The sequence below is a fragment of the Nerophis ophidion genome, linkage group LG29 (assembly GCF_033978795.1).
Source record: "Nerophis ophidion isolate RoL-2023_Sa linkage group LG29, RoL_Noph_v1.0, whole genome shotgun sequence".
NCBI lineage: Eukaryota > Metazoa > Chordata > Actinopteri > Syngnathiformes > Syngnathidae > Nerophis > Nerophis ophidion.
In genome coordinates this window covers 27,746,076-27,767,795 of record NC_084639.1, presented here as the reverse complement: position 1 = coordinate 27,767,795, position 21,720 = coordinate 27,746,076, and the positions used below count along the sequence as shown (strand labels likewise).

At 36.7% G+C, this 21,720-nt stretch overlaps 1 protein-coding gene and 1 long non-coding RNA gene across 4 annotated transcripts in view; one reads left to right on the top strand and one right to left on the bottom strand.

The window, feature by feature from the left end:
• Positions 1 to 659: 659 nt before the first annotated feature.
• The window catches only part of LOC133546008 (complexin-2), a 34,258-nt gene continuing 13,197 nt past the window's right edge, over positions 660 to 21,720 (bottom strand). For all 3 annotated transcript variants that reach the window (XM_061891799.1, XM_061891798.1, XM_061891797.1), the window contains exons 2-4: positions 16,398 to 16,480; positions 11,621 to 11,799; positions 660 to 2,545 (exon numbers count right to left, since the gene is read on the bottom strand). In XM_061891799.1, coding sequence (XP_061747783.1) covers positions 2,348 to 2,545; positions 11,621 to 11,799; positions 16,398 to 16,428 — 408 coding nt within the window. In that variant the 5' untranslated portion in view covers positions 16,429 to 16,480 and the 3' untranslated portion in view covers positions 660 to 2,347. The remainder of the gene's footprint in view (positions 2,546 to 11,620; positions 11,800 to 16,397; positions 16,481 to 21,720) is intronic.
• LOC133546009 (uncharacterized) lies at positions 2,410 to 17,549 on the top strand. Its single transcript, XR_009804960.1, has 3 exons — positions 2,410 to 2,662; positions 11,708 to 11,892; positions 16,302 to 17,549. It is a non-coding gene; the product is annotated as an uncharacterized LOC133546009 (long non-coding RNA).

The following is a 21,720-nucleotide window of genomic DNA, read 5'->3' as shown; positions in this document are numbered from 1 at the left end:
CATAACATCGTGGATTTTGATTCATTATTATTTTTTGAGCACTGACTGTCTATAAGAAGAAACATGGCAGCTTTGTTGCATTAACTTTTTTTTGGGTTACATTTCGTCTGTTTGCCATTTTACTCCTCCTTTTTTTTTTTTCATGTAATAGTATTTTTAGAGTAAGCCAAAATTGGCCCTGGGGCCAGACTTTATTTAGACACTCCTGGTCTAAGTCTTCTCCTTCTTGGTCGGAATATTTTAATACGATCGCCATGTTGAATGCTAACAGTAGTGTGTCTAAGGCAAATCCAATGTAGATTAGCATTGAGCAAACACATTTAGTCGCTGTTGAAAAAGTGATCACGTCGAGTGATTGTTTACGTGACGTCACTTGCCGCCAAAGAATCGAAAATGGCCTTTGACTCCACGTAAATCCAATTCCTTAAGTATCGAACGCGGCAACTGGACACTCTGATGATGTCACCACGTGACGTTTCATTTTTGGAATGAAGATGTTTGGAATGTATGTGAAGCTTTTGACACATTCTCTGTCTTCCGTCTCCAAGGAAACGGAAGTGTCACTCTTTCAGAATAAAAGCATTTCAAGAGAGAAACCCGGCGAGGGACGACATTGCGTGCAGACCACACAAAACACAGATTAGCCCTTTTAAAAGGCAAGCGTCTCACTCACACACACACACACACACACACACACACACACACACACACACACACACACACACACACACACACACACACACACACACACACACACACACACACACACAAACACACACACACACACACACACACACACACACACACACACACACACACACACACACACACACAGTAGCCACAAAGACAAACATGTGACCTTAGCACAGCAAACAAGTGCGGAGTCTCCGCTGGGTCACTTTTCTAGTGTTTAGTGCAGAAGTGAGTGCACTCAAAATAGTAGCCACCGATAAAGGGGCGGGGCTAACTCCAGTGGTTGCAAGGAATGTTTGACATTTTAGAACAGCACTACTTGACACTCTTGAGAGGCAAGTACACAGTGTGCAGACTAAGTGTACTTGTTGAAGTGTACTGAAGGAAGTGTTCCACGTGAGACACAGCAAGAGACGAACACAATGGATTGTTTTCTGAAGAATAAAAGTGGATTTTCACGATGCTAGTCTGGCGATTAGCATGAGGAGCTAATCGTTTACAGTATGTGTTATGGACGGACGCCATTGAGACATGTTAGCGTGATGCTAACCAAAAATGTCCAAACGTTATGGACAGACACCACTAAGACATGTTAGCATGATGCTAACCAAAAATGTCCAATCGTTATGGACGGACGCCACTGAGACATTTCAGCATGATGCTAACCAAATATGTTTAAATGTTATTGACGATTGCACTTAAACACATTAGCGAGATGCTAGCCAAAAATGTCCAAACGTTATGGATGGACACCACTGAAACATGTTAGCTTGATGCTAACCAAAAATGTCCAAACCTTATGGACAGACACCACTGAGACATGTTAGCCTGATGCTCACCAAAAATGTTCAAGCGTTATTGACGGACGGCACTTAAACACGTCAGCATGATGCTAACCAAAAACGTTGCAACGTTATGGACGGACACCACTGAGACATGTTAGCAAAACGCTAACAAAAAATGTCCGAAAGTTATGGACGGACGGCATTACCACAAAATAGCATGAGGCTAACCAAAAATGTTAAAATGTTATGGATGGATGCCACTGGTACACGTTAGCACGATGCTAACCAAAAACGTTGAACGTTATGGATAGATGCCACTGAGACACGTTAGCATGATGCTAACCAAAAATGTTGAAACGTTCTGGATGGATGCCACTGAGACACGTTAGCATGATGCTAACCAAAACTGTAAAAAACATTGGAAATAGACGCCATTATGACAAAAAGACAAAACAAAGAAATGATTGCAAAAGTATGGCTTCGAGGTGAGGTCCACCATCTTGTCTGCTGAACAACACAAGTAGTCTTTGGTCTCGCTGGGGACCACTTTGACCTCAAGAACCAAGACGCTAAGCCCCACCCCCTCCATGTTGGCATTGATTGTCTACGTACTGCAACTACAAATATGCACACTCATCATCTTTCCACTTCCTGTTTAGCATCTGCGGCGCTAAAGCCAGCTGCCACGTCCTGAACTTCCGCCTAGCAACAGATGAGGGCCGGCCAATCAGAAGAGAGGACTATCAGGTGGTTAGGACAACAACAAAGGTTCGGTAAAAAAAAAAGGCAGTGTGAAGCCTCTGGACATTCATACTGACTCCGCCCTCAAAGTCCACTTAAGTGAAGATGCCCCGCCCCCTGGTAGTTGTTTACTTCTTGAACATGTCCTGCAGGGGGCCCGGCAGGAACTTGAGCACCGTGTCCAGGATGCTCTCCTCCTGTTCCTGGTCCTCGTCCCCGCAGCCGGGCGGGATGGCCTTCTTGGGCCGCGTCAGGGAGCCGGGGCACGCCTGCTCCATGGCCGCCTTCTCCTCCGCCTCCTTCTCCTCCTTCTTCTTCAGGCCGTACTGCGCAGCAAACAGGAAGTGCCTGATTAGCAGGTGGGATCAAGTGAAAGGATTCTAACAGAGGAAGATGGCCGCTGTGAACCTACTTGCTAATTCTGCCTTGGAGACTTTGTATGTGTGAGTAATATGTAACTACAACTATATAATACTCTGTACGTGTGAGTAATATGTAACTACAACTATATAATACTTTGTACGTGTGAGTAATATGTAACTACAACTATATAATACTCTGTACGTGTGAGTAATATGTAACTACAACTATATAATACTTTGTACGTGTGAGTAATATGTAACTACAACTATATAATACTCTGTACGTGTGAGTAATATGTAACTACAACTATATAATACTTTGTACGTGTGAGTAATATGTAACTACAACTATATAATACTCTGTACGTGTGAGTAATATGTAACTACAACTATATAATACTTTGTACGTGTGAGTAATATGTAACTACAACTATATAATACTCTGTACGTGTGAGTAATATGTAACTACAACTATATAATACTTTGTACGTGTGAGTAATATGTAACTACAACTATATAATACTTTGTATGTGTGAGTAATATGTAACTACAACTATATAATACTCTGTACGAGTGAGTAATATGTAACTACAACTATATAATACTTTGTATGTGTGAGTAATATGTAACTACAACTATATAATACTTTGTATGTGTGAGTAATATGTAACTACAACTATATAATACTCTGTACGTGTGAGTAATATGTAACTACAACTATATAATACTTTGTATGTGTGAGTAATATGTAACTACAACTATATAATACTCTGTACGTGTGAGTAATATGTAACTACAACTATATAATACTTTCTACATGTGAGTAATATGTAACTACAACTAAATAATACTTTGTACGTGTGAGTAATATGTAACTACAACTATATAATACTCTGTACGTGTGAGTAATATGTAACTACAACTATATAATACTTTCTACATGTGAGTAATATGTAACTACAACTAAATAATACTTTGTACGTGTGAGTAATATGTAACTACAACTATATAATACTTTGTACGTGTGAGTAATATGTAACTACAACTATATAATACATTGTATGTGTGAGTAATATGTAACTACAACTATATAATACTTTGTACGTGTGAGTAATATGTAACTACAACTATATAATACTTTGTACGTGTGAGTAATATGTAACTACAACTATATAATACATTGTATGTGTGAGTAATATGTAACTACAACTATATAATACTTTGTACGTGTGAGTAATATGTAACTACAACTATATAATACATTGTATGTGTGAGTAATATGTAACTACAACTATATACGTAATACTTTGTACGTGTGAGTAATATGTAACTACAACTATATAATACTTTGTACGTGTGAGTAATATGTAACTACAACTATATAATACTTTGTACGTGTGAGTAATATGTAACTACAACTATATAATACTCTGTACGTGTGAGTAATATGTAACTACAACTATATAATACTCTGTACGTGTGAGTAATATGTAACTAGAACTATATAATACTTTGTACGTGTGAGTAATATGTAACTACAACTATATAATACTTTGCATGTGTGAGTAATATGTAACTAGAACTATATAATACTTTGTACGTGTGAGTAATATGTAACTAGAACTATATAATACTTTGTACGTGTGAGTAATATGTAACTACAACTATATAATACTTTGCATGTGTGAGTAATATGTAACTAGAACTATATAATACTTTGTATGTGTGAGTAATATGTAACTACAACTATATAATACTTTGTATGTGTGAGTAATATGTAACTACAACTATATAATACTTTGCATGTGTGAGTAATATGTAACTACAACTATATAATACTCTGTACGAGTGAGTAATATGTAACTACAACTATATAATACTCTGTACGTGTGACTAATATGTAACTACAACTATATAATACTCTGTACGTGTGAGTAATATGTAACTACAACTATATAATACTCTGTATGTGTGAGTAAGATGTAACTACAACTATATAATACTCTGTACATGTGAGTAATATGTAACTACAACTATATAATACTCTGTACATGTGAGTAATATGCAACTACAACAATATAATACTCTGTACGTGTGAGTAATATGTAACTACAACTATATAATACTTTGTACGAGTGAGTAATATGTAACTATATAATACTTTGTACGTGTGAGTAATATGTAACTCCAACTATATAATACTCTGTACGTGTGAGTAATATGTAACTACAACTATATAATACATTGTATGTGTGAGTAATATGTAACTACAACTATATAATACTTTGTACGTGTGAGTAATATGTAACTACAACTATATAATACTTTGTATGTGTGAGTAACATGTAACTACAACTATATAATACTCTGTACGTGTGAGTAATATGTAACTACTACTATATAATACTTTGTATGTGTGAGTAATATGTAACTAGAACTATATAATACTTTGTATGGGTGAGTAATATGTAACTACAACTATATAATACTTTGTACGTGTGAGTAATATGTAACTACAACTATATAATACTTTGTACGTGTGAGTAATATGTAACTACAACTATATAATACTTTGTACGTGTGACTAATATGTAACTACAACTATATAATACTCTGTACGTGTGAGTAATATGTAACTACAACTATATAATACTCTGTACGTGTGAGTAATATGTAACTACAACTATATAATACTCTGTACGAGTGAGTAATATGTAACTACAACTATATAATACTCTGTACGTGTGACTAATATGTAACTACAACTATATAATACTCTGTACGTGTGAGTAATATGTAACTACAACTATATAATACTCTGTACGTGTGAGTAAGATGTAACTACAACTATATAATACTCTGTACGTGTGAGTAATATGTAACTACAACTATATAATACTCTGTACATGTGAGTAATATGCAACTACAACAATATAATACTCTGTACGTGTGAGTAATATGTAACTACAACTATATAATACTTTGTACGAGTGAGTAATATGTAACTATATAATACTTTGTACGTGTGAGTAATATGTAAATACAACTATATAATACTCTGTACGTGTGAGTAATATGTAACTACAACTATATAATACTCTGTACGTGTGAGTAAGATGTAACTCCAACTATATAATACTTTGTACGAGTGAGTAATATGTAACTACAACTATATAATACTTTGTACGAGTGAGTAATATGTAACTATATAATACTTTGTACGTGTGAGTAATATGTAACTACAACTATATAATACTCTGTACGTGTGAGTAATATGTAACTACAACTATATAATAATTTGTACGGGTGAGTAATATGTGACTACAACCATATAGTACTTTGTACGTGTGAGTAATATGTAACTACAACTATATAATACTTTGTACGAGTGAATAATATGTAACTACAACTATATAATACTTTGTACGAGTGAGTAATATGTAACTACAACTATATAATACTTTGTACGTGTGAGTAATATGTAACTACAACTATATAATACTTTGTACATGTGAGTAATATGTAACTACAACTATATAATACTTTGTACGTGTGAGTAATATGTAACTACAACTATATAATACTTTGTACGTGTGAGTAATATGTAACTACAACTATATAATACTTTGTACGTGTGAGTAATATGTAACTACAACTATATAATACATTGTATGTGTGAGTAATATGTAACTACAACTATATAATACTTTGTATGTGTGAGTAATATGTAACTACAACTATATAATACTCTGTACGTGTGAGTAATATGTAACTACAACTATATAATACTCTGTACGTGTGAGTAATATGTAACTACAACTATATAATACTCTGTACTTGTGAGTAATATGTAACTACAACTACATAATACTCTGTATGTGTGAGTAATATGTAATTACAACTATATAATACTTTGTACGTGTGAGTAATATGTAACTACAACTATGTAATACTTTGTACGTGTGAGTAATATGTAACTACAACTATATAATACTCTGTACGTGTGAGTAATATGTAACTACAACTATATAATACTCTGTACGTGTGAGTAATATGTAACTACAACTATATAATACTTTGTACATGTGAGTAATATGTAACTACGACTATATAATACTTTGTACGTGTGAGTAATATGTAACTACAACTATATAATACTTTGTACGTGTGAGTAATATGTAACTACAACAATATAATACTTTGTACATGTGAGTAATATGTAACTACAACTATATAATACTTTGTACGTGTGAGTAATATGTAACTACAACTATATAATACATTGTATGTGTGAGTAATATGTAACTACAACTATATAATACTTTGTATGTGTGAGTAATATGTAACTACAACAATATAATACTTTGTACGTGTGAGTAATATATAACTACAACTATATAATACATTGTATGTGTGAGTAATATGTAACTACAACTATATAATACTTTGTATGTGTGAGTAATATGCAACTACAACTATATAATACTTTGTATGTGTGAGTAATATGTAACTACAACAATATAATAATTTGTATGTGTGAGTAATATGTAACTACAACTATATAATACTCTGTACGTGTGAGTAATATGTAACTACAACAATATAATACTTTGTACGTGTGAGTAATATGTAACTACAACTATATAATACATTGTATGTGTGAGTAATATGTAACTACAACTATATAATACTTTGTATGTGTGAGTAATATGTAACTACAACTATATAATACTCTGTACGTGTGAGTAATTTGTAACTGCAACTATATAATACTTTGTACGTGTGAGTAATATGTAACTACAACTATATAATACTTTGTACATGTGAGTAATATGTAACTACAACTATATAATACTTTGTACGTGTGAGTAATTTGTAACTGCAACTATATAATACTTTGTACGTGTGAGTAATATGTAACTACAACTATATAATACTTTGTATGTGTGAGTAATATGTAATTACAACTATATAATACTTTGTGTGAGTAATATGTAACTACAACTATATAATACTTTGTATGTGTGAGTAATGTGTAACTACAACTATATAATACTTTGTATGTGTGAGTAATATGTAACCACAACTATATAATACTTTTTATGTGTGAGTAATATGTAACTACAACTATATAATACTCTGTACGTGTGAGTAATATGTAACTACAACTATATAATACTCTGTACGTGTGAGTAATGTGTAACTACAACTATATAATACTTTGTACGTGTGAGTAATATGTAACTACAACTATATAATACTTTGTACGTGTGAGTAATATGTAACTACAACCATATAATACTTTGTACGTGTGAGTAATATGTAACTACAACTATATAATACTTTGTACATGTGAGTAATATGTAACTACAACTATATAATACTTTGTACGTGTGAGTAATATGTAACTACAACTATATAATACTTTGTACGTGTGAGTAATATGTAACTACAACTATATAATACTTTGTATGTGTGAGTAATATGTAACTACAACTATATAATACTTTGTATGTGTGAGTAATATGTAACTACAACTATATAATACTTTGTATGTGTGAGTAATATGTAACTACAACTATATAATACTTTGTATGTGTGAGTAATATGTAACTACAACTATATAATACTTTGTACGTGTGAGTAATATGTAACTACAACTATATAATACTTTGTACGTGTGAGTAATATGTAACTACAACTATATAATACTTTGTATGTGTGAGTAATATGTAACTACAACTATATAATACTTTGTACGTGTGAGTAATATGTAACTACAACTATATAATACTTTGTACGTGTGAGTAATATGTAACTACAACTATATAATACTTTGTACGTGTGAGTAATATGTAACTACAACTATATAATACTTTGTACGTGTGAGTAATATGTAACTACAACTATATAATACTTTGTATGTGTGAGTAATATGTAACTACAACTATATAATACTTTGTACGTGTGAGTAATATGTAACTACAACTATATAATACTTTGTACGTGTGAGTAATATGTAACTACAACTATATAATACTTTGTACGTGTGAGTAATATGTAACTACAACTATATAATACTTTGTACGTGTGAGTAATATGTAACTACAACTATATAATACTTTGTACGTGTGAGTAATATGTAACTACAACTATATAATACTTTGTACGTGTGAGTAATATGTAACTACAACTATATAATACTTGTTTATGTCACCTTTTAATGTTCAATGATTAATACCTAGGTCTAGCTGGTGTGCTAGTGTGTGCTTAGCTGTTGTGTAGCTGCTCCTAGTACCCTATAGCCTAGCATGATTACTTTTTGAAAATTACTTTAGTAAAATAGAATAACTTGTGTGCTTGTATCACACATGATATCACACACAAAATAAACACACTGCAGGACCGCTTGTATCGCACATGATATCACACACAAGTAAACACACTGCAGGACTGCTTGTATCGCACATGATATCAAACACAAGTAAACATCCTGCAGGACCAGTTGTATCGCACATGATATCACACACAAGTAAACAATCTGCAGGAACACTTGCATCGCACATGATATCACACACACACAGGAGTGAACACGCTGCAGGAACGCTTGTATCCCACATGATATCACACACACACACACACACACACACACACAACACACACACACACACACACACACATACACACACACACACACACACACACACACACACACACACACACACACACACACACACATCAACACTCTGCAGGACCGCATACATGATATCACACACAAATAAACACGCTGCAGGACCACTTGTATCACACACACACACACACACACACACACGCTGCAGGAACGCTTGTATCGCAGACACACACACACACACACACACACACACACACACACACACACACACACACACACACACACACACACACACACACACACACACACACACACACACACACACACACACGCTGCAGGAACGCTTGTATCGCACGATATCACACACACAAACACGCTGCAGGAACGCTTGTATCGCAGACACACACACACACACACACACACAAGTAAACACGCTGCAGGAACGCTTGTATCGCAGACACACACACACACAAGTAAACACACTGCAGGACCGCTTGTATCGCACATGATATCACACACTAGTAAACGCACTGCGGGACTGCTTGTATCGCACGTTATCACACACATACAAGTAAACACGCTGTAGGACCGCTTGTATCGCACACAATATCCCCCACACACACACACACAAGTAAACACACTGCAGGACCGTTTGTATCGCACATGATATCACACACATATAAACAATCTGTAGGTATGCTTGTATCACATATGATATCACACACAAGTAAACATGCTGCAAGACTGCTTGTATGGCATATAATATCACAAACAAGTAAATCTGCAAGAATGCTTGTATCACACATGATATCACACACGTAAACACACTGCAGGACTGCTTGTATCACACATGATATCACACGTACAAATAAACACGCTGCAGGACTGCTTGTATCACACATGATATCACACACAAGTGAACATGAGGCAGGACCGCTTGTATCACACATGATATCACACACAAGTAAACACTCTGTAGGACTGCCTGTATCGCAAATTATATCACACACAAGTCAACACTCTGCAGGACTGCTTGTATCACACATGATATCACACACTGGTAAATATGCTCCAGGACTGCTTGTATCACACATGATATCACACACAAGTCAACACTCTGCACGACTGCTTGTATCACACATGATATCACACACAAGTAAACATGAGGCAGGACCGCTTGTATCACACATGATATCACACACAAGTAAACACTCTGTCGGACTGTCTGTATCGCAAATTATATCACACACAAGTCAACACTCTGCAGGACTGCTTGTATCACACATGATATCACATTCATGTCAAGACATTACAGGACTGCTTGTATCACACATGATATCACACACAAGTCAACATTCGGCACGACTGCTTGTATCACACATGATATCACACACAAGTCAACATTCTGCACGACTGCTTGTATCACACATGATATCATACACAAGTAAACACTCTGCACGACTGCTTGTATCACACATGATATCACACACAAGTCAACATTCTGCACGACTGCTTGTATCACACATGATATCATACACAAGTAAACACTCTGCACGACTGCTTGTATCACACATGATATCACACACAAGTAAACACTTTGATCGACTGATTGTATCACACATTATATCACACACACAAGTAAACACTCTGCAGAACTGCTTGTATCACACATGATATCACACACAAGTAAATATGCTCCAGGATTGCTTGTATTGCACATAATGTCACACATAAGTCAACAATCTGCAGAACTGCTTGTATCACACATGATATCACACACAAGTAAACACTCTGCACGACTGCTTGTATCGTACATGATATCACACACAAGTAATTACACGCCAGGACTGCTTGTATCGCACATGATATCACACACAAGTAAACACTCTGCACGACTGCTTGTATCGTACATGATATCACACACAAGTCATTAACCGCCAGGACTGCTTGTAACGCACTTGATATCACACACAAGTAAACACTCTGCATGACTGCTTGTATCACACATAATATCCCACACAAGTCATTAAGCGCCAGGACTGCTTGTATCGCACATGATATCACACACGAGTAAACACTCTGCACGACTGCTTGTATCGTACATGATATCACACACAAGTCATTAACCGCCAGGACTGCTTGTAACGCACTTGATATCACACACAAGTAAACACTCTGCATGACTGCTTGTATCACACATAATATCCCACACAAGTCATTAAGCGCCAGGACTGCTTGTATCGCACATGATATCACACACGAGTAATTACTCTCAAGAACTGCTTGTATCGCACATGATATCATACACAAGTCACTTTGCTCCAGGACTGCTTGTGTCGCACATGATATCGCACACAAGTCATTAAGCGCCAGGACTGCTTGTATCGCACATGATATCCCAACAGTACCTTGTCCCTGATGGTCTGTCGGACCTTCTCTCTCTCTGCTTCCATGCGAGCGTGCTTGATCTGCCGCTCCTCCTCCTGCTGCCTCAGCGCCTCCTGCCGCTCCTCCTCCTTCTTGGCAGCATCCGGGTCCTTCTTCTCCTCCTCGCCGCCCAGCATCTTGCCCATGTCCTTGGTGGCCCCTGCACACACACGTCTCAGTGGGGGCACCGGGAGAAGACTAAGTCCAGGTCTAAGGTCCAGACCATTTTCCAGCGAGGGCATCGGAAATACAAGTAAATGCTAACCTTAGCATTTTAGCATGCTAACTTTTTTAATATCCAATCATTTTTATAGCCAAACACCTGAAAGTCATATAACTTGGTACCTGGCATGTGCTAACTGTTCATATGCTAATGTTAGCATTCTAGCATGCTAACTTTTTTATGATGCAATTTTACAGCCGAACACCTCAGAGTCATACAACTTGGTACTTGACACATGCTAACATACAAACGTTAGCGTACTAGCATGCTAACTTGTTTCTGTTAGCCAATTTTACAGCCAAACCCCTCAGGGTCATATTACTTGGCACCTGGCATATGCTAACAGTATATATGCTAATGAAAACATTAGAGCATGCACATATAAGCCTGCTAACTTTTTTTTTTTTTTGGCCCCTTTTGCGGCCAAACACCTTGAGTCATATAATTTGGTACGTCGCTTAGGCTAACAGTTAATATGCTAATGTTAGGATTCTAGCATGCTAAATTTTCTATTAGCCAATTTTACAGCCAAACACCTTAGAATCATACAACTTGGTGCTTGACACATGCTAACAGCTAACATGCAAACGTTAGCATTGGATGTTTGTATGCCAACTGTTAGCATGCTAATGTTAACATTCTAACTTTTTCGCCAATTTTCCATCCGAACACCTCCGAGTCATATAACTTAATATTTGACACGTGCCAACAGTTAGCCTGCTAACATTAGCATTCTAACGTGTTAAAATGAGCATGCTAACTTTTTTCAGCCAATATTACAGCTGAACACCTCAGAGTCATACAACCTGGTTCTTGACACATGCTAACAGCTAGCATGCAAATGTTAGCATTCTAGAATGCTAACTTTTTTATTAGGCAATTTTGTAGCCAAACACCTCAGAGTCATATTGTTTGGTACCTGGCATATGCTAACAGTTAATATGCTAATGTTAGCATTATAGCATGCAAATTTTAACCTGCTAACTTCTTTTTTTCTTGCCGATTCTGCGGCCAAACACCTTGAGTCATATCATTTGGACCTGACATATGCCATCTATAAGCTTACTAATGTTAACATTGTAGTATACAAACAAAGCATGCTAACTTTTTTCCAGCCAATTGTGGAGCCAGAGTCATACAACTTGGTATTTGACACAGTTCGAATGTTAGCATGCTAACACTAGCTGTCAGGTCTGCACCACAACCTGCTTTCTGAAGTATTCTCAATGAAACACTCAACTTGTTTGTCATGTAACAAAATATTTGAAGCTGAGGTTTATGCCTGCAAAATTAGCGAAAAAGCTAGCATGCTAACAGTAACGTACTAACATACCAACAATATTGTGCTTATTAACATTAGTGAAGTACCAAAACTATACAACTCTGCGTTGTACACCTGCCATAATAACAAAAAAAAGTTAGCATGCTAAAATGGTAAATTCAGCATGTCAAGTTTCAAAATATAAACCTCGGAGATGTATATCTGTAAAATGTGCTAAAAAAATAATAGCATGCTAACAGTAACGTGCTAAAATACAAACAATAACGTGTTAACTGTTAAGCAAAAAATGACATGCTTACTGTTAGCATTGGTCGAGTACCAAAATATGAGTGAGGTGTTTACTCTACCTAATAAATTAACTAAACAAACTGGCATGCTAATGTTAGCATGCTGAAATGGTAACTTCCGCATGCGCCAAGTGCCAACATTTATGGCTCAGAGATGTATATTTGTAAAAATGTGCTAAAATGCTAGCATGCTAACGCCACCATGCATTAAGTGGCAACATATACGATATAAAGGTGCATACCTTAATAAACTAAACTAAACTAAACCAGCAAAAATAAGCTAAAAAAAGGCTAACATTTGCCACGTAGCAAAACATTTATGCAATATTAGCAAATACAACTAGCATGCTAACATAAGAATACTAACTGTGACAAACTAGTTAGCTGGCGTGTGTGTGTGTGTGTGTGTGTGTGTCGCACACACCGCCAGCCTTCCCGCGGCGTGGCGCCATATGGCGACAACAAATATGACAAATTATTGCTCAGCTGGTAGGAGGGGGGTACTCGGCGGGGGGGCGGGGCTAAGGTCAGTCAAGTGTTGCGAGGAGAGAGCGCAACGTAGCGATCAATAACAGATAAACACACACATTGTCAAATTATATCAATTTATGTCTATTTAAACAATCTTTTTACGATGTATTTTTTTGTAAAAAAAATAAAGACATAGTAACACTTAATTACATAAATATTTTTTTAAATGCAATGAATTACCAATAATTAAACATAACTAAATCATTCAAAACAAAAGCAAAATATGTATGATGGAATAATACACATTTTTATGTATTAAAAATAAAACAATTTGATTTAATCTGTTTCTTATTTATTCTTTTCAAATAAAATAATATATTTAATCACTCAAAAAATTAAACAGAATACACACTTTATGATAATACACATTTTTATGGATCAAATCAAATTAACTAATTCATAAAATGCTTAAATTTTTTTCAAATTTGTTTTCGTAATATTTACTTTTAAAAAGTAGCACATTAAAATATATATATGAAAATATATAAATACTTTAGTTTTTGCTGCCATTTTTCATGAGAACTTTGACCATATACACAAAAGACCTATTCCTCTCAAACATCGTTGTGTCTCAATCTGTGTTAGTGAGCATTTCTTCTTGGCTAAAAATAATCCATCCCACCGCACAGGTGTGGCATATCAGGTGTCCCTTAGGCTGCCACAATAAAAGGCTGCTCTGAAATGTGAAGTTTTAGCACACAGCACAATGCCACAGGTGTCGCAATTTTGAGGTAGCGTGCAGTTAGCATGCTGACTGCAGGAATGTCCATAAGAGCTGTTACCTGTGAATTCAATGTTCATAAGGCATTTCAGAGAATTTAGCAGTACATTCCACCGGCCTCACAACCTCAGACCACATGTAACCACACCAGAGATGTTACCCGTGAACTGAATGTTCATTTCTCTACCATAATCCGTCTTCCGAAGACATTTCAGAGAATTCGGCAGTACATCCAACCGGCCTCAAAAACCTCAGACCAAGTGTAACCACACCAGGAATGTCGCCCATCGCTGTTGCCCGTGAATCTATAGTTCATTTCTCTACCGTAATTCATCTCTGAAAGTGTTTCAGAGAATTAGGCAGTGCATCATTGTAAAAATGTAATATGTTAAAAATAATAAAAAAAACACAAAATATACTCTGTAATAATAGACTTTTTATTCTTTATGGACTGAAACCATCGACTTTTGGTCTCCTTGTCTGGGACTCGTCTTCTTCCCTGGGTCCATTATTCAAGTCTTATCGCCATAAACCCATCTGCTTCAATCAGATCAGGAGGTCTGGCGTTCCTCAAACCGAGGACAGGAAATGAAAACACAAACAAATCTCACGTCTTTCATTCTTCTCATGCTCGCCGTTCCTTTTCTTAGCGCTCGCACAAAGATTGCTATCTCCAGATGGACGTCTCACTCGTCACCAACACGCCCGCACGGGAAATAAACCTCCGACTCAACTTCTGGGTCAGCGTCACCTGCTGCTGATAAGCCAGGGGTGTCCAAACTCCCGCCCGCCGGCCTCTTTCGAGACGTCACGAGTTCAACAAAAACATCACAGTCCTTTCAAATGAATCTTAGAGAACATATCTGCTGCCATCTTGTGGACAATATGAGTAAATCAGATCAATGACCCTTAAAATAACTTGGAAGTAATGGCACAGCATTCACTTATTTGACCCGATCCGAACGACCTTCCCTAGTCATGGGGATGCAACTAACATACAAGTCAACACACAATCAATCAAAATCAATTATTGACATATTTAATACTCCAATTACTTCACATTAAATGTTGTTTTCGGGGAAATACTGCATATTTTGTGTTTGGGAGCTGGTGGGCAGCCTAGGATGGAGTAGGCTCTCTTGTTTGCTTTGTTGGGTCTGTTCCAGCATTGCAGAGGCTGGCACAGTCAATGTGTGCACAACATGTACTCATGTACTTGTTTGTGGTCATACTTTTGTAGCTGTATGTAGAAGTGGCGCTTGGTGCTCTTTTTTTTTATGTCTTATTGTAAGGGTTTCTTAACCATAGGGCCGGGGCCTATTCATAGCAAGTTGTTTAGTTGTTTCTCAGCCATGCTCTGTATGGTCCTCATTTGTAATCAAGTTTCCCACCACTTGTCTCAGCCATGACAACATCACGCAAACACAAGAAGTCATGGAGAAGCTTCTTAAGCGCAAAAATTACGACTAAAGTGGTGAATCTGCATTTTCATTTGCACTTTAACTTTATTGACGGATTAGTTAAGAAAAATATTTATTATTGTTTTAGTTTATTTATTTGAGCACAACATAATTGTATGTGTATTTATTGTTGGGGCCCCGGCCCGTCTGTACTCCAGCAGTGTAAAGACAAAGAAGGCGTGTGTATGCGCCCCCTGGTGGCCGGGAGGAGCATGAGAGCCCAAACAACAGAGCTGGTGGAGGAGGAGACTCACCGCCCAGAGCTTGCTTCATGACAAAGTCCATGTTGTGTTCCTCCAGCACGTCTGCTCACAGGAGGACGAGGACGCTGCTTCACCTGCAGCAAGAGAAGGAGGAGTGAGACAGCTTCTTCTTCTTCTTCTTCTCTGCTTTTCATTTCATCATCCCACGTGGTCATAACGGGACCAAACATCTCCTTCCTTCCCCGGCAGGAGCCCACACAAGTCGGATGGAGGAGGAGAGGAACCAGGAGACAATTACAATACAAAAATAAGAAAAATGATAACAATAATAATTCAATAACAGCAAGTTGCACACACAGAGCGAGACATCTGTGTGTGCACTGCAGGCCAGCAGGACTCGAACAACGGTCCGTCACGTCTTCAGGATACTTCAGCACTAAGCTGAGTTATGTGGCGACCGGTTACCATGGAAACCACACAGCAACAAGACGGAGGCTGAAATAAGTTGTGGATGAATTATTGATGATTTCATCGTGAGCTGCTGGCGGCGTCGTCGTCTGACCGGATAATTTATTCATGTGACTGCCAGCTGATCAGCCATTGGCCGAGCCTGGAAGAGGAGGTCACATGACTTCAGCTCACTGATGCTAACAGTATTTCTTTCGAGGTTTACTAGCTGGTTGGCTAGTAACCACAACATCATTATTATTAAAATACCTTTTCTTTTCTTTTTTAGCATATATGCTATTTGTTACGATGCATAGTAATAATGCTAACAGTCTTTTAAGCATATTGTATATAATATATATAATGTATCTCACATATGTAATGTAATGTAAAAAACAATATAATGCATATACTATAATGTATAGAATGGACAGAATATAACACACATGTATATATATATATATATATATATATATATCAATCAATCAATGTTTATTTATATAGCCCCAAATCACAAATGTCTCAAAGGACTGCACAAATCATTACGACTACAACATCCTCGGAAGAACCCACAAAAGGGCAAGGAAAACTCACACCCAGTGGGCAGGGAGAATTCACATCCAGTGGGACGCCAGTGACAATGCTGACTATGAGAAACCTTGGAGAGGACCTCAGATGTGGGCAACCCCCCCTCTCTAGGGGACCGAAAGCAATGGATGTCGAGCGGGTCTAACATGATACTGTGAAATATATATACTGTGCGTATATATATATATATATATATATATATATATATATATATATATATATATATATATATATATATATATATATATATATATATATATATATATATATATATATATATACGCACACATAGAAACATATATATACTATATATATATATAACATATACAATGTGAATACAATACAATTCAAAATGTATAAAATGTACTGTATAAAACATACATAGTGTATGGATTGTATATACTGTATATCACATATGTAATGTATATAACGATATACAGCATATGCTGTAATGTATGGATAGTATAGAAATTATATAATGTATAATAAATATAAATATAACGTAACATACATATGTTTATAACAAATACAACATGTAGAATGTATATGAGGTATACAATGTATAGATTGTATATCACCCATGTAATGTAATGTATATAATGATATACTGCATATAATGCAATGTATATAATGTATAGAATATAACATATACATGTATATAAATGTGTGTACAATGTGTATATATATTTATAACATACAGTAATGTATAGAATGTATATAACGTATATTGTATAAAAAGTATAGAAAATATACAATCTATATAACACATATAATATGATGTGTATAATGTATCCATCCATCCATCCATCCATTTCCTACCGCTTGTCCCTCTCGGGGTCGCAGGTGGTGTTCGTGCCAATGTTTACAACCTAATGTATACAATGTTATGATATGTACACTAGATATCATGTATATAACATACATAGTGTAGAGGTTGTATATAATGTATATCACGTATGTAATGTAATGTATACAATATATAGAAATATAATAGACATACTTTAATGTACAGATATATATGTTTATAATGTATACAATGTTTCTACAAAATGTATAGAATGTATATTAGGTACACCATGTATAGATTGTAGAAGATGTATATCACAGTAGTAAATGTAATGTATATAAAGATATAAACCATACACTGTAATGTGTAGAATGTAACATATACATGTATATTATGTATATATGTATGTATACATGTATATGAATATATATGTTTATAGCAGATACAGTGTACATACAGTAATGTATATAACATATACAATTTATAAATTGTATATAAAGTATAGAATGAACGTAACATATAGAATGTATATAATGTGTGCAGTCTGAATAACACATAGAATATGATGTATATAACGTATGTAATATGTAATGTATAAGATGTATATAATGTATATCAAGTATACACCATATATAGTGCAGATTGTACATAATGTATACTACATATGTAATTCAATGTATATAATGTATACAACAAATATATTGCATATACTGTAGGGCTTTACGGTGGGAGAGGGGTTGGTGCGTCTGCCTCACAATACGAAGCTCCTGGGTTCAAATCCAGGCTCGGGATCTTTCTGTGTGGAGTTTGCATGTTCTCCCCGTGAATGCGTGGGTTCCCTCCGGGTACTCCGGCTTCCTCCCACCTCCAAAGACATGCACCTGGGGATAGGCCCCTCCCCCCTCCAAAGACATGCAGTTGGGGATAGGCCCCTCCCACCTCCAAAGACATGCACCTGGGGATAGGCCCCTCCCACCTCCAAAGACATGCACCTGGGGATAGGCCCCTCCCACCTCCAAAGACATGCACCTGGGGATAGGCCCCTCCCACCTCCAAAGACATGCACCTGGGAATAGGTTGAGTGGCAACACTAAATGGTCCCTAGTGTGTGAATGTTGTCTATCTGTGTTGGCCCTATGATGAGGTGGCGACTTGTCCAGGGTGTACTCCGCCTTCCACCCGATTGTAGCTGAGATAGGCACCAGCGCCTCCCGCGACCCCAAAGGGAATAAGCGGTAGGAAATGGATGGATGGATGCATATAGTGTAATGTATAGAATATAACATATACATGTAAATAATGTATATATGTATGGTTATAACAGTGTACATAATGTATGCAATGTATAGATTGTATATAATGTATACAGTCTCTATAACGCATAGAATATGATGTATATACTGTATGTAATATGCAATGTATACAATGATATAATGAAGTATATCATGCATATAACATGCATAGTGTATAAATTATATATAATGTATATGTATGTTTATAACGTATAAAATGTATATACAAAATTTATATAAATGATACAATGTATAAATTGTATATCACATACATGTATAGAGTGTATACATCATATATAATGTAGATAATGTATATATTGTACAAAACATACAGAATGTTCCGTAAAATTTAAAATATTTTTTCACAGTAGTAAATGCAGTGTATTCCTGCAAAAACAGTAGATGACCTAAAAGTACTTTGGCTGTAATATGTAGACAACAGATGGCTGTACTGTGAAAAATACTCAAGCAACAGTCGATGAAGTTAAGAACAGTGGATATAATATGTAGACAACACTGTGAGAATACTCATGAAAAATAGTACCATGCATTAGCAAATACTGTAAATAGTACAATATTACTCTGTCTGACTGAAAGAAGGACCAGGCTGTGAGTTGACCAGTCAAAGGTTGTACCAACAGTGTCAAAACTCCGCCCCCTCATCTTCCCTCTGGCCGTACACACTTGACCATGTGTGGTTTCCTGCGCCCAAGAAGGAGTGGCAGTGTGTGAGCGGGTGTGAGGGGGCGGAGAAATGAGGACGGACAAAAGAGGGACGACAAGGGGGGAAGGTAGGAAGTAAGGAAGGAAAGTAGGACGGACGAAGCCAACAAGTGAACGATGAAGTGAGGATGTGGGCCAGTTAATGTGGGCGGGGCTAAACCACCCAGCCACTTGTTTAGGCACAAAACAAAGGAACGTCTTGTCGCCATGGTAACTAGCGTCTCCTTTTCATATCGGAATATTCAAACGTGTGAGCGTCATGTGACAGCAGCTTTCATGCGGCCTCGTTATCTGCTTTGGAGAAAGCCAAGCGATGATGTGTGTTTGCGTGTGTGTGCGTGTGTGTGTGCGGGTGTGTGTGTGTGTGTGTGTGTCGGAGCAGGGGGTGGCGCCGTGTGTGGGTGGGTGGAGAAGATAATCAAGTTACGCTCGATATCGCTGCGCCGCCCCAGCAGAGTGCATGTGGCAGCAGGAAGAAGAAGTAGGAATAGTGGGCGGGGCCTTCCAGCCAGCTCCTCGCCGCCCACTCGGGGGGCGTGGCGGCGGCACAACTGGGACAGCCAATCGGGGGAAGACAAATGAGCTGGTTTAAATAAACTAGGGATTAGCACACAAAATACCGAGTTTACTTTAAATTCCGGATTATAAGGCGCTACTTATTTCCTGCGCTTTGAACACCGTGGCTTATAAAACGGTGCGGCTAATTTACGGATTTTACTTTGCTGACGGCCAGAATGCAAAATAGTTTTCACGAAACATGCAGAGATGCTGAAAAGGTGTGTTATGGTTTGTGCAAGGGCTGCTGGGTGAATGTGAATTTCAGCTGTTTAAATCTTTTAGCTGGCAGGAGAAGTTCCCATCCGTTTAGAGTTTCTAGTCATTTGGGTTCTTCATCTATCACTCCAAGCAACAATTGTAAGTTTTACAATATAACTAAAATAATTCTTACTTACTAAAGCTTCCCATGAGTGATGTCTGTAGGAGTGTTTTCATGCATATTTTTATGTGCTATCATAATGTAATCAAGCTAGCGTCATTACCATTAGCTAATATGCTAACAGGTGTACCAGTGTCCATGTTAGTATTATTAATTTACAATGGCATTCTTTTTGTATTGTTTCAGTTTAACAAATTCCTCAGTAAATATATGGAAACATGGAGTTATATATACACATACTATATATATATATATATATATATATATATATATATAGACAATATGATATGCCTGAGTCGTTGAACAGGACAGAAACATACATACATACATACATACATGCATACATACATGCGTATGCTCGTGGCCCCGCCTCCACCCACGGGAACAAAGACAGTGGAGACAGACAAGAGGGTTCACTTTACATCTCTCATTCCGCTATAAATAGCTCACAAAGTCACTGGCAGATTTTCATGAAACTTTCAGGAAAACTCCGGAAGAGCAAGTGTTTACATTTGGGGGCTGATCCGGATCAGCCTCTAAACTCAGATTGGATTCTCCGAGTGCAGCGATTTACAAGACTGGAGACAAAGACTAATTGAC